The sequence below is a fragment of the Mustelus asterias genome, chromosome 7, assembly GCF_964213995.1.
Source record: "Mustelus asterias chromosome 7, sMusAst1.hap1.1, whole genome shotgun sequence".
Taxonomy (NCBI): domain Eukaryota; kingdom Metazoa; phylum Chordata; class Chondrichthyes; order Carcharhiniformes; family Triakidae; genus Mustelus; species Mustelus asterias.
In genome coordinates this window covers 123,972,681-123,987,940 of record NC_135807.1, presented here as the reverse complement: position 1 = coordinate 123,987,940, position 15,260 = coordinate 123,972,681, and the positions used below count along the sequence as shown (strand labels likewise).

The 15,260-nt window shown below is 44.0% G+C and overlaps 1 protein-coding gene across 2 annotated transcripts in view; it reads left to right on the top strand.

The window, feature by feature from the left end:
• Window positions 1–15,260, top strand: part of tmem65 (transmembrane protein 65) — a 61,631-nt gene that overhangs the window by 32,926 nt on the left and 13,445 nt on the right. For both annotated transcript variants that reach the window (XM_078216750.1, XM_078216749.1), the window contains 5 exons: window positions 1,467–1,511; window positions 3,033–3,100; window positions 4,532–4,586; window positions 11,543–11,585; window positions 13,566–13,671. In XM_078216750.1, coding sequence (XP_078072876.1) covers window positions 1,467–1,511; window positions 3,033–3,100; window positions 4,532–4,586; window positions 11,543–11,585; window positions 13,566–13,671 — 317 coding nt within the window. The remainder of the gene's footprint in view (window positions 1–1,466; window positions 1,512–3,032; window positions 3,101–4,531; window positions 4,587–11,542; window positions 11,586–13,565; window positions 13,672–15,260) is intronic.

The window sequence follows — 15,260 nt, the reverse complement described above, 5'->3', positions numbered from 1 at the left end:
ATTTATTTTGCTGACATTGTTTGAGGGCTAAATGCTGGGCAGGACATAGTACCAGGAGATCTTTTAGATCCAACTGATAGGCACTTGGCCTCAGTTTAATGTCTCATCTAAAACATGGCACCTTCGATAGTGTAGTCCTCCTTCAGCACTGTACTACCATTAGATTACGTGCTCAAGTCTTTGGTGCAGGCCTTGAATCCACACCCTTCTGATTCATAAGCACACTTCTGCAATGCCAATCCTAATCTAGATGATTAGATACTTAGTTTCTTCTCCCATCAGTTGCCTCGGAGAATGCTCCCGGTGGCTCACCATGCATATTGACAGGACAAAGGAAGTCAGCCCCTCACCTGAGGGGGGGAAATGGCATAACTTGTTGAGTTCATATGTGTGGAGGAGTTGAAAAATACGCACGGCTGAAGTAGAGTGGCTTTAAATTATTAATTCGAGACCCTTCCACAGTCAGAATCAGTAAGTGAACCTCTGTAATGTCACTGACGTTCAAGATGTAAACTGTGATTGAAAAGTAGAAGTGTGAAATATGTAATCAGAAGTTAAGGTTTAACTTTTTTTTAAATAGAAGATATTCCAAATATAAGAGTTTCTTTAAGGTCAAGGCCTGAAGTTAATCACGGTGAGGTTAGGGATTGAATTAATAGAAAAATGTTGAAGTAGTTGAACGTTTTGAAGCAATGGTAAGGTTTTGTATGGGTTAGAGAGGAATCAGTTGTGTAAACATTACACTTGCCATGTTGATTTGTACACCGGTTTTCCCTGGATATTGTACGGCAGTTTAAATATCTATTGGTGATGCCTTAAAAGTGAGCACTGTAAAACGAAGGAGCAGCGTCGGGCAGTACAGATATACTACTCTCCTCAGAAGAATAATGGTACCAATATTTGTTTGGAAAAAGAAAACATCCGTTTGTTAAGTCTAATCAAGCATGTAAGGGGCAGATAATGTCTTTGAGATTTAACATGTTGACTTTGGCAATAGAGTTAATCTGAGCTCTGGACTTGTTGCCATTTGTGGTGGAATCTCAATTGTATATTGTATTGAAACATTTTATGTAGACTCAACAGTGCCCTCTGCTCAATTCCTTTCATTATGGATGCAATTTAGATGGTGTCGCAGGCAATGGAGACAAATGAGTAGGGAAACGACACCGGGGCTGCTTTTATTTCAGCCAATGATTCAAGCTGGAAGTCATGTTAAAGTTTTGCCACATGGGAAAACCGTGATGGATGATGATGATGGCACTCCCCTGAAATTTGGACACTTTACAAAATGGACTGATGATTTCTTGTCCTGAATGAGATTGCAAAGGTTTAGTACATTATCACCTTCATGAATTCAGTGCTTTGTGTTACATGGCAGTGCATGTTCTGGATGTGTACTTTTTAATGTCATTTCGCAGTAGCATTTATTTATGCAGGTCCTAATAATTCCCTTTTCTCTGTTACAGAAGAAATGGAAATTAAGCCTCCATCATCAGCACAGCGCAGATATGGTAACGTATTCCTTTTATAACCATTGCATCCTTCACCTGTGTGCAACAAAATACACTTCAGTTTTATTTATATTGTGCTCAACAAAACTTGAAGCCTGTAGCTGATATTCTTTTGAGTTCGGTGTAGCCAATTAGCCAATGCACAGTCCTTGCCCCCATTATACTCAATATCTAGTCATTATTTGATTTATTATTGTCACATGTATTGGGATACAGTGAAAAGTATTGTTCCTCGCGCGCTATACAGACAAAGCATACCATTCATAGAGAAGGAAAGGCGAGATTACCCAGATATCCAGTTAAATTCTTTATGATGTGAACTGGGCATTGTAATCTTCCACATTCCCCAGCTTCTATCTCTTCTGGGATATGAGCATACTGTCGCAGCCCAATGATAAGTTGTTTAACTTTTGATAATGAAGAGCATAGTGTTTATAGGGAATTGTGATTCCACTGAAATGTTGCATCTAACATGGAAAACGTGAAGCCGGTCACCATTGGGATAAATACATCCATCTAAATAATATGTTCCTTGCCTCCAAGTGACATTAAGTTTATGCAGGGAATCTGCTCTCTGTCTGACTTCCTTACCAACTCTCTGAAAACATTGTTTCTGACCTCTTCTTTCCTCAGCTGGACAAGAAACCAAAGGTTTGACATCTTACTCTCTGCTACCTATCTAGGGACTGGCTAGTTAGCTGCCAGTCAAACCAGCCGTATGAGTTTCCAGCAGTTAAAGATGTTGTGCTTACTTAGATCAGCCCATTAGGAGTAGTATTTATTCATACGGAAATGTAATGTCTATTGGAATGACATTGTCTCCAGCTGATGGAATGCAGGAGATGCTGTTTCGCCCACCAGTTTGTGTCTGGATGGAATTCTTTCCGCTGAATTGAAATATCCATTCCCAAAAAAAATGTTATGGATCGAACCTCTTGTGTGTGGAATTTAATTTAACAGCATTATCCAAGTATGAGTTGACCTGAAGTCTCCTTTGCACCTGGATGCACGCACGCGCGCTCTCATATGCACACGCACATACGCTCGCATACACTGACATGAATCCTATTGCAGTATCTTGATGGTGTTTTCAACCATACCCTCCCACTGTTGGCATGTCATACATTTCCTTTGCAGAATTATCAAATTAAACATGTAGGAAGGAGCAAGAAAATAAGATGCTAATCAGAAAAAAGCAATTGTAGTTTTCCCACAGCTTCCTGTAAAATCATTTGAGTGAAACCGATGTCGTGCGGTCATCTGACTGATGTTCCTTTAGATGCCACCGGGATATCTGAATTTACAATTAAGCATTTTTATACGTAAATCTATAAATTTTGTAAAATGTATTAACTCAGTGCCGTTTGGTTTTGATAAGATTACGAATGTTTTCAGTAGAAGTTGAATTGGCTGTTTAGAGTTTTTTGTGCTCCTGTGTAGTACAATTTAACAACAGTATCATAGCTTATAATTGGGGCCTTGATTAAGGAAAACTTTTCATGTTTCTTTTTAATCTTACAGTGTTTCTTCACAGTGCAATACCTTTTGTTGGATTTGGTTTCCTGGACAACGCTATAATGATTGTTGCTGTAAGTACTTCTCCTGCGTCTCTTCCTGCATTCCTTATCATTGAGACACTAATCTTAAAGTGACCATTTTAAAAGTGGTGATTCCACTCTAATTGCAAATGTCTACTGCTGGGATTAGATTGAGATGGGGAGAGACTTGTATGAAGCATACAAGCATCAGTACAGGCCGGTTGGACTTGATAGTTTGTTGTGCTGTAATTCTGGGATCAGTTTGTTTTGTGGCAAAGCGATGTGCTTATCCTGCACTTTCCACAGAGCGGGCAGGACGTGAGTTTGAACTCAACAGACCTTTAGGGATTCTTAGCTTCAGTCATGTGACACCTGATTGCATGGAGTAGAGGTCAGCTCCTTCTTTGGAAGAGTGGATTATTTCTGACCACATCTGTGCACCTTCCAGTCAGTTACATTGGCCAACCCTGACCTGTCTACCTTATGTAACATCTGGCAAACATTTGTTTTTCACCTTTTGCCTTCTAGTTTTCATAAGTTTTGGAAAGTAATTTATAGAGGGATAGACTAAAGAGAGGTCTCAGACAGACGGTAAAGGGGCGGCAATTCTCCCCCAAAAAGATGCTAAATGTCGAATTCGCATAAAAACTGGAGTAAATCACGTTGGTTTTTTTCAGCGGAAGTTTCAAAATGAGTCTCCCACACTCTGCACTGCAGAGTGCACTCGTGTGTATCGCGCTGAAAATCAGTGGGCCTATTCCCACTGGAGAGGCTGGCAGCACTGCTCATGTGCCGATCTGTCAGTGCTGAGGTGGGTGCGTGCACAGTGGCCTCGCATTGGCGACCTCCTGATTGCTGGCCAGCCCCATGTCCCCCGATCGCTGGCCTGCCTCCCTCCCCCTGTAACTCAACCCAAATGTAGAGTGGCAGCGGGGACTCTCTCCCCCCCCCCTCCCCCAACCCTATAGATCGCGCTCCCCCCCCCCCCCCCCCCCCCCCCCCCCCCGAGGCCCCGCCTGCTTGGCATTTCCCAATGCCTGATGTGCAGTGCCAATATGCCCCCCTGGGCACTTTGCCCCTTGGATAGTGCCAGAGGGCCCAGACTGGCACTGCCAAGGTGACAATGCACGGGGGCAACTCCCGGCACCCGATACTCTGAGGGGCCTCGATTGCCCTCCCTGCACTCCAACTGGATTGGGCTGCTAGCTCCTCACAAGTGGGGAGCTATACTAAACACTGCTGGAGTGAAACACTCCTGGTGGGGAGGAGGGGGGCGGTGGGGGGGTGGTGCGGGTTGGAGAGAGGCTATACTTCTGATCAAATGCTGGAGAATATTTTCTGTTGGAAAATACATTAACATCAGGTGTTGTGTTGCACTTTTAAAAGAATGATTTGGAAAAGAAAGACATGGGTGATCACTTGTGCAAAGCGAAAATAACTTAAATATTTTGATATAATATTGATTTTAATTCTTTTTCTCAGGGGACGCAGATAGAATTGTCCATCGGAGTTATTTTTGGAATTTCTACTATGGCTGGTAAGTATTTTTGAAATAGTTTTTGCCCAACGCGGGAGGCATTTGTATTGTTTCTGGATCTTGATTGGTCTTGTGTGTTTCAGAATATATTTTCCTTCTCCCTATGGTTTTGTAATTCTTCAATCTCATGGAGCCAGTCGCATCTCCCTTTCTCTCAGTAGTGTAGCAAATAATGGCTTGTGGCATTTAAATGGGAATTAGTCAGGTTCCCTACTGCTCAACACAAGATATGTCTGTCTGGCAGGTAGCTGATGAAGAATGATTAGGTTTCTGAAGCAGGCTGTTTTCCCATTATTTTGTGTTCTGTAAGCAGTTCACAAAAGGCCTAACTTCCAGACAAATCATTACATCTCCACTGTACCTCCATTATTCCTTGATGGTTCCTAACCCAACTCGTTGCTGTTGGCTGTCAAACTGCACCATTAACCTGGGGCTATGGAGACAGCTGTGGCTCTTTACTTAATACTTTGCCTGGAATTTCTGACCGTAGATGTCCGTGTACTTGGAAAATGTATGTCAGCTCATGTTTGTCAAGAAATCGATTTTTCTCTTCGGTTGCGGGTATACCTGGCATTTCATGATATCCACAAGGAATATCACCATCCATTCCATCTCTGAAAATAACTTGCAGCGCATAGCGCTAAATCATAGCATGAAAAATAAATATTTTTGTGCTGGGCGTGCCTTCTGGTTTAGTGAGTCCTCTCCTGCAATTCTGCGATAGTAAGCTATTTCCAAAAATGAGGAAGTAGCTTTAGAGAAACCCAATCATTCTTAGTGGAGCTGCAATTAAGAAAACATCATTAGTGCAGTTCTGTTTATGAATGCTGCTTCCTGTTTTTACTTGGCACGCAAGGGTCTTTGTACAAGCTAATGAAGTGGCCTAAATGACGGATTGAAATGTGACTCGACCAATCTACCAGTTTTCCTTTCACCTTTTCTATACAATTAACACTTGATTGATTGAACTGATTTATTAGTGTCGCATGTATTGGGATACAGTAAAAAGTATTGATTCTTGTGCGCTATACAGACAAAATATACCCATAAGAGTACATAGGGGAGAAAGAAAGGAGAGGATGCAGAATATAGTGTTACAGTCATAGTTAGAGTGTAGAGAAAGATTAGCTTAATAGAAGTTAATATGAGGGGGTGCAGAGTCACCAGGTTGCTTCTGGAGTTGAGTATGAGGAGAGACTGAGTAGACTGGGATTATACTCATTGGAATTCAGAAGAATGAGGGGAGATCTTATCGAAACATACATTATGAAGGGAATAAATAAGATAGAAGCAGGGAGGTTGTTTCCACTGGCGGGTGAAACTAGAACTAAGGGGCATAACCTCAAAATAAGGGGGAGCAGATTTAGGACTGAGTTGAGGAGGAACTTCTTCACCCTAAGGGTTGTGAGTCTGTGGAATTCCCTGCCCAGTGAAGCAGTTGAAGCTACCTCGTTGAGTGTTTTTAAGGCAAGAATAGAAACATTTTCGAACAGTAAAGGAATTAAGCAGGTGGGTAAGTGGAGCTGAGTCCACGAAAAGATCAGCCATGATCTTATTGAATGTCGGAGCAGGCTCGAGGGGCCAGATGGCCTACTCCTGCTCCTAGTTCTTGTGTTCTTATGTTTTATAAGGTAGGTCCATTCAAAGGTCTGATGGCAGCAGGGAAGAAGCTGTGCTGGATTTTGTTTTAGAGAGCTGTTAGAAATACAGAGCAGGCTGTACATCCTGGTTTGGATTGTAAAAGCTTTACAATCACAGAAAACTAGTCACTGCATTAGCTGCAATGCAAAACCCAGACGGTCAATAAACTTTTACTGTCAACACATTGTTAAATGTTTGTCCTTTTTTTTGGAAGAATAAATTGGTAATTATTGTTTAAAAGATTCACCAAAACAGCTGAGTTGGCAATGGAAGATCTCTGGGGCAGAGTCCCTTCATATCAGGGAATGTGCACAGTTCCCAATGCTGCTTCTGTCCGAGAGAGACGATTTAGCATTATTCCACTAGAGCAAACATCTGGAATAGATTGTCATTTCGATAGAACATAGGTTCGATATATTTTAGGTAAGGTTTGCAATCCTCTGAGCTGGGGTCGGATGTTTTGTTGAAACTGTTATGGAAAGAGTGGGCTACGATATTATCAGGGAAAATCAGGAAATGGCAATTATGTTGAATAATTCCTTTGGCATCAATATTTTCAGTCAAGGAAGAGGTCAGTGTGCCAGAAATCCCAATGAAAAGGTATCTAAATGGATACAAAATTGGCTTCTTGACAGAAGCTAGAGGGTTGTTTTTCAAACTGGAGGCTTGTGACCAGTAGTGTGCCTCAGGGATCAGTGCTGGGTCCACTGTTATTTGTCATTTATATTAATGATTCGGATGAGAATATTGGAGGCATGGTTAGTAAGTTTGCAGATGACACCAAGATTGGTGGAATAGTGGACAGTGAAGAAAGTTATCTCCGATTGCAACGGGATCTTGATCAATTGGGCCAGTGGGCTGACAAATGGCAGATGGAGTTTAATTTAGACAAATGCGAGGTGATGCATTTTGGTAGATTGAACCAGGGCAGGACTTGCTCAGTTCATGGTAGGGCGTTGGGGAGAGCTACAGAACAAAGAGATCTAGGGGTACATGTTCATAATTCCTTGAAAGTGGAATCACAGATGGACACAGTGGTGAAGAAGGCATTTAGCATGCTTGGTTTCATCAGTCAGAACATTGAATACAGGAGTTGGGGCGTCTTGTTGAAGTTGTACAAGACATTGGTAAGGCCACACTTGGAATACTGTGTGCAATTCTGGTCACCCTATTATAGAAAGGATATTATTAAACTAGAAAGAGTGCAGAAAAGATTTACTAGGATGCTACCGGGACTTGATGGATTGAGTTATAAGGAGAGGCTGGATAGACTGGGACCTTTTTCCTCTGGAGCGTAGGAGGCTGAGGGGTGATCTTATAGAGGTCTATAAAATAATGAGGGGCATAGACAAGATAGACAGTCAATATCTTTTCCCAAAGGTAGGGGAGTCTAAAACTAGAGGGCATAGGTTTAAGACGAGAGGGGAGAGATACAAAAGCGTCCAAAGGGGCAATTTTTTCTCTCACAGGGTGGTGAGTGTCTGGAACAAGCTGCCAGAGGTAGTAGTAGAGGCGGGTACAATTTTGTCTTTTAAAAAGCATTTAGATAGTTACATGGTATAGAGGGATATGGGCCAAATGTGGGCAATTGGGATTAGCTTTGGGGTTTTAAAAAAAAAAGGGTGGCATGGACAAGTTGGGCCGAAGGGCCTGTTTCCATGCTGTAAACCTCTATGACCTCTAAACTGACATCAGATCGAGGACAGGGACTCACCAAAATTAATACAAGCCAAATTGAAGAAAATAATGAGATTAGGTATCGCAAAATTCCCAGGATCAGATGGTTTTCATTCCAAGGGCTTATTGGAGTCAATGAGAATGTTATTGATGCCCCAACCATGAACCATAATCTCCCAAAGTTCTCTTGATTTGGGAGCTGTTCCTTTAGGTTGGAAAGTTGTGCATGTCACCACACTATTTAAGAGAGAGGGAAACCAGGGAATTAAAAATCAGTTAGCCCAACATCCTTTATCGGGAAATTACTTGAGGTCTATAATTAAGTAAAAGGTGAATAAATAGCTTGAAAACTTTAAGCTGATCAGAGAGCCAACCTGGATTTGTAAAGCCACGTCTGACACACTGGTGGAAGTTTTGAGGAGGTGACTAGAGTACTGGACGAGGGAATGTCTATGGATGTTATTTATTTGGGCTTCCAGAAGGCATTTGATAAAGTCCCTCCTACAAAGCTGTTGGGCTAAGGTTGAAGCTCATGCAAGTGAAAGGCAAATGATCAATCTGGCTTGGAAACTGGCAGGGAGACGGGAGGGATAATGTACTGATCTCTAACTGGTGGGATGGGCTTCGTGGTGTCCAGTAAGGATCTGTATCAATCTGTCCATTATTCACCGCAGTCATTAGCACTTGGATGGGAAAGGAAGTCACATAGCCAATTGCTGATGACACAAGGATAGGTGACATCCTGAGCAATGTTTATGGACGCATAAAATGACAGATGCTGATAATTGTGAATGGGCAAAAACTGTGGTAAATCTACAGCCCTGATCCACCAACCACCATTGCACAGTTCCTCCTCCCGCCACTCTCACACCCCGGCCGCCTCAGTTCCATTCCTCCCTCCTCTCCCGATCCAGTGCACTCACCCTGCCACGTGCTCCAGTCCTTTGACTCCACCCCACATGTTCCCAACCACATTCCTCCCAAGCCCCATTACCAACCCAGTAATCCCTGTTCACCCTCTTCCAATCCAGCCTGACACCTCTTTCCAGGCTCCTAGATATTGGTCCGCCCACCAATCCCCAAAGTGATGGATGGCTTCCTGAGCCTTGTAAGGAATATAGGGCAGTACTTTAGAGACTCCACCGAACAAAATGACAGTGTAGATTGGCCTGAGCCTCAAAATAGGCAGTGAGCAAGATATGTTGCTGATAGGCTTTCCATTCTGACTGCATATAACCTTCTGTGGTAGTTGATTCCTTTCTGCTTAGTGAGCCATTTGCCTTTACAATCTGACTATCCTCTTGCCTTACATCTAACGGATTGTGCTTCGCTGCAATTGCACCCAATGCTGGGCCCCTCTGATGGACAGTAAATGCCTTTGAAAGAATCCCCACCCAGAAGAGCACAGGCCAACCCAACGGATTAGCAGATTAGTTCCTCCAGGGGCCCTTTCCTGTCGCTAATCTTAATCACAGGAGGTTTTCCTGTCGCTAGGAGACTGACGTGCAGCCCCTGCTCTGAGTGTGCCTCGCCACCATGTTTCCTGTTGTGATGGGCTGCATTAAATCCAGCCCGTTGCCTATAGAGATTGTTTTAGAGGGGGTGTGGGTTCCTTTGTATGGTTTGCTTCATTTTAAGCGATTTCTGCCTGTGTAACTAACTGTGCTAAGCCTTAAAGCGAACTTGGCCACATTTTAAAATCAGCTGGGAATTCTGGGACGAGCTTTGAAATTGACTGCATGCTACAATGTTAGCAGAAAAGAGCAAAGCTGCCAATTGTTCATGAAAGTTAGAGAGACAGTTTGTACCAGCAATTTCAATAACACAGATAAGAATTCATATATTGTAGTAACAGTTATCTGTTTAGTTAGTCGGCCCAGTGTGAGGTTTGAGTTCAAGTCTGTACGGGCCTGGCTGTGAAGCCAGTCCCCAACTTCTCTCTCTCTCTGCTTCTGTCATAGTAAGTTTAAGTTTTATTCAATAAAGAAAATCATCTTAAATCCTTACCAAGTGCTGCCTACGTCTATTCCAAGGAATGAATACAGGGGGTTTGAATATCTTGGTGATCTAGAGCAATGGACATGGGTTTGGTTACAAGAATGATTGCTCATTATTTTTGGATAATAAAAAATCTATTAATTGACAAATGTTTAAAATTAATGAGAATGCACGTTTTAATAAAAACTCTTAATTTTTTCTGAAGGACGATGCATTGAGAATTCTTCGTTGTATTTGATATATTGCCCTCAGTATTTTGATTATCCTCTTTGGTCTTTCATCCACTTGTGATTTTTTTTTCTTCTGCAAGTGAAGGAATGTATTCTTCAAGTTCCACCTTGTGATCTCCCTTGAGGCGAGTTGAAGGATGGAAAGTGTTTACACAGATGGGGACCCCAGCACCTTCCCACCCCTACCCTGATTGTTCATGTAGGGGGGCCCCCATGGCTGACATTCCTGCCCTATGGTAAATTTAGGTCCTTTTGTGGGCACTTAAGGGCCTCACCTTGTCACCACTGGTATGAACCTAGTGGCAGGCAGACAAGCAAAGACAACAGACACGGGGGTGTTGTTTGTGAGCTTCTGGGGAGACGGTTGTTCAAAGGCGCTTGATGTCAGATCAAGGCATCTGGTGTTGGGCGGAGGGGGTCCCCGCTGGGATCCACCCACTGCCCTTGCTGCCAATCTCCTCGTCGGTGACCTCCGCTCCTCAACTCCCCCTTCCACCGCCCAACGATGGACTGGGATCCAGCGACAATCCTGGGTCTTGGGTGGGTGTCTTATCGCAGTAGCCACCACCTTACTGCTGCTGTTAATAGAACTCTCGGCAGGGTACCTGATACCAGAGGAGGCTGGAGTTTGAGTGCCTGAGTGGAATAAGGTGTGTGGGGGAGGGGGGGGGTCTTTCCCAAAAAACAGCAACGTGGGACTCTTGCTGGCCCTCACTGACAGGCAGCCAAGACCCCTATCCCCTCCATGAAGTTCTGCCCCCTGTAAACACCGGTTTACAGGCAGGAGAACCAGTCTTGGATACCAGCTTCCATTGTTTAGTTGCTGGCCGAATTTGGCTTGTTTCCAAGATTGGCCTGTGAGAATGTGCAGAACATTTTAAGGTTCTGATGAAGGGTTCACCTCATCTCGTCTTGACTTTTTGTTAAATCCAGCCATTGGTGAACTTGAGCCGAGTCTTTCATGTTAAACAAGGCTGCATTCCTTCCAGTTATTGTGGATAAGGCAATTACACAAAAATCCCAAGTTCAGCTCCCAGTTTGTGCTGAGGTCGCTGTTCGCAGCCAGGCAGCGATAAAGATCCTTCGATTGCTCACAGTGTCTTGGGACTAGAAGCCGGCCAGCGTTCCTGTTTGTAATTGCTTTTCAGTGACCCCTGCTGCAAAGTGAGCATGCACATTTAAATGTCAGGCAGGGAATAGGTCAACTACGTTGGTCCTGATTGACCCTCAGACAACTTGTTCTGTCAAGAATGGCCGCTGCAGCCACACCTCGGCGTCATGTCTACAGCAGAGGGCAGGTTTACGTAGAAATAAAGCTGTGTAATCTAATTACTTCCAACGGTGGATTGAACTTGTTGAACTTTTGTGTTATTATTTCAACTGATTCTTTTTGTTTTTCCAACAAAACAGCGGCAGCACTTGGCAACCTTGTGTCCGACGTGGCTGGTCTGGGGTAAGAATATCTTTAAGCACTTGAATAACGAGGACTGAAAATTGAGTATTTATTATATATTTCCCCAATTTCCTACCAGTGTGATGTGGTTCCTCGATGGCACTGCATCCAGCTCCAGGGTATTTTTTCCAAAAGGCAGTGAGGTACTTAAACTTCAAGTGTGTGTACTATAGCCACGATTTCATTTTTACCAGATTTAGTCAACTTCAGTGTAAATCAGCTATTCCATCTAGATTTTGGCCATTTAACTTTTTAATCAGGGCATCTATATATATATATATATATATATATAAAGTTTTAAAAAGTTTATTAGTGTCACAGATGGTGACCCAAGTCGGAAATCGAACCTGGGTCCCTGGCTCTGTGAGGTAGCTGTGCTAACCACTGTGCCACCGTGCTGGTATTTTGCTATACCAATCATTAAGTTTTTTGGCTCAGACGATTGGTGTGCAGTCAGGATGCAGCTAAGGCTGTGGATCCCGACAATATCTTGGTTTGTGGTACTGGAGACCTATGGCCCAGAACCAACTGTGCCGCAAGCCAAACCATTTCAGTAGAACGTTGATATCTACCCAACAAGGCAGAGGGAGAAACAGTTATGTTTCGAGTCCATTATGACTCTATCTCGGAAGCGACCTTTTGAAATTCATTTCCTCCACCACTGGTGCCGAGTGGCACTGGTGTGCACCACCTACCCGATGCACTGGAGTAAGATCTCTTCGCCTGCACCTTCTATACCCATGACCTAGACCACTCGAAGGTCAAGGGCAGCAGGCGCATGGGAACAGCACCAAATGCAAGTCATACACCATCCTGACTTGAAATTATATCACCATTGCTGGGTCCATACCTTGGAACTCCCTGCTCAACAGCAGTGTGGATGTACCAACACCACACGGACTGCTGGGGTTCAAAGAGGTGGCTCACCACCACTTTCTCAAGGGAGTTTTTTTTTTGCCAGTGACGTCAACATCCCATGAGCAATGTTTTAAAAAGTATTCCCAGATATCTGTGCTCTTCATGGCTGTAAGTGTGATTGAAACACTGTGGGATACTGTTACGGTTTGAAAGCAAGGTTATTGTACAAAGGTAGCCTGAATAATTGGATTGGTATCAGAGCATCAACTGAGTGATGCCAATGACAATATATTACAGCCAGCAGCGAGAAGCCACACAATCTGATTCTGTCAGGGTGATGCACAGGAATTGAATCTGAAATGGGGATTTCACAGACTTATAAATCATAGAATTTCTACAGTGCAGAAGGAGGCCATTTGGCCCATTGAGTCTGCACCAACCACAATCCCACCCAGACCCTATCCCCGTAACCCCATGTATTTTCCCTTCTAATCTCTCTGTCACAAAAAGTGGCAATTTAGCATGGGCCAATCCACCTAATCCGCACATCTTTGGAGTGTGGGGTGAAACCCAGGTGGACAACGTGCAAACTCCACATACAAGTGTCACCTGAGGCTGGAATTGAACCCTGGTGCTGTGAGGCAGCAGTGCTGGCCATTATGAGCGGAATTAGAGCAGACAATTACAAATGATTCGAGTGCTGTCAGTTACTGCAAGCCGAGGGATACTGAGCTTCTGTTGTCACTGGGATAAAAACATTCTTGTAGTATTAGTTCCACAATTACTGGCCTGTTTCAAAGCCTCTCCCCCTCTGCCAGGTCGGGGCGAACCTCTCTTTGTGTTGTCTCGAAAGTATTTGACCTCTCCCACCGTTGGATGTCACCCCACAGCCCTCGCACCGAGTTAAAGGCTTGTAATGAACAAAACCACCCTGCCGCTGGAAACATCATCATCCTTGTGAGCTGTTGTGTGCACACATGAGCCTAATTGACAAGCCATTGGCAGAGGCCTGGGAGCTGGCTGCATGTTGCATTCTTTCCCCATTCCGTGTAAGTGACCATTAGGAATCAGTATTTGGCAAATCTGATGAAAGCTAATGTTGTTTCTAAATGATGATTTCAGACTTGCTGGGTACGTGGAGGCTCTTGCATCAAGACTGGGTCTGCCAAGTCCTGATCTGAACCCAAAGCAAGCCGACATGTGGCAAACCCGACTTAGCTCGCAGCTGGTGAGTATTTTTCAGGTTCCCCCCCTCCCTCTATTCCCTTCCTCCCTCTCCCCCTTGTTTCCTGATTGCAAATGTCTCAGTGACCTACCTTCTACATTCGGAAATATTCCATATGGAGCCGTGCAAACCCTTGTCCACGTACTCCAGTTCATGAGGAAAAGTAGACAGGTGTTCCTTACACAAAGGAATTTGGGTAAACTGGTTTCTGTGCCTGGCTAATGGATAGACTGTATTGGAATAAATTAGATGTTATCATTGATGCGGATTTTGGAGCAAGTGGGTATATTTCATCTCTGTGGGGAGACTCTTTTTGAGGGCCGCACAGTGGTTAGCATTGCCGCCTCACAGCACCAAGGACCCAGGTTCAATTCCCAACTTCTTTAATTAGGAGAGGAACACACAGTTATATCATTTGACATACATGTTCTGATTTAAACTCTCCAATCAGATGTTCATATTCCTTTCCTCCAAGGGACAAAGTTTAAGTTTGTTTATTCATGTCATAAGTAGGCTTACATTGACACCGCAATGACAATCCCCTAGTCGTCACACTCCAGCACCTGTTCGGGTACACTGAGGGAGAATTTAGCATGGCCAATGCACCTAACCAGCACGACTTTTGGACTGTGGGAGGAAACTGGAGCACCCAGAGGAAACCCACGCACATGGGAGAATGTGCAGACTCCACACAGACCTTGACCCAAGCCGGGAATCGTACCTGGGTCCCTGGCGCTGTGAGGCAGCAGTGCTAACCACTGTGCCACCCAGAGCCTTTAGCTTTCTGGCACGTAATTTTTTTTGTCTGAATGTGAAAGTCAGCTGAGAACGATCAATAGGAGGAGGCCATTCAGCCCCTCCAGCCTGTTCTACCATTCAATTAAATTTTGGTTGATTTTCCTGTGTTGTTAAACTCTGACTCTATGTATTTTAACTCCGCATCTACCTGTCTTAGTTCAGTAACCATATTGCCCCTCAGCATTTTGAGGGAAAGAGAGAGAATTCCAGATTTCTGTGATCTCTTTCTAAGAATAAGCGCTACCGGGCGTCACCCCTGACTATCCAAACTCTTATATTAAGGTTATGCTCCCTTGATTTGGACTTCTGCCAGGGGAAATATTTCTCTTGATTTATTCCAGCAAATCTATAATAATAAACTTTTCAATTAGATCACCCTTCATACCTTCAGTACCAGGGGATATGAACTTACCATGCAAATTATCCTCATAACTTAACTCTTTGACCTCCTGGATCTCTACTGTACCCGAACAATGGCAGTTTACCCTTCCAGAGGTGCAATGTCTTGAACTGAACCGGGGTCAGGCTGGGGGAGAAGGAGTGGTCATGGCAGGAGTCGGCGAGAGATTTTGGAGCAGGTTATTGGGTGGTGGGGGCTTGGGGGTGCCAGAGGGACGTTGTTGGGGGAGGGGAAGGTGCGATCAGTGAGGGTGATTGGGGTTCAGTTGTGTCGTTATCCAGGAGTTCCTTCCAGACAGGAACGATCCATTGTGGCGAAGTTCAGGTCCTTTGTTAGATACGCCATACTCAGCGTCTGGTCTCTGGTGGTGCAGGAGTTGGGATTTCTGTTTGCA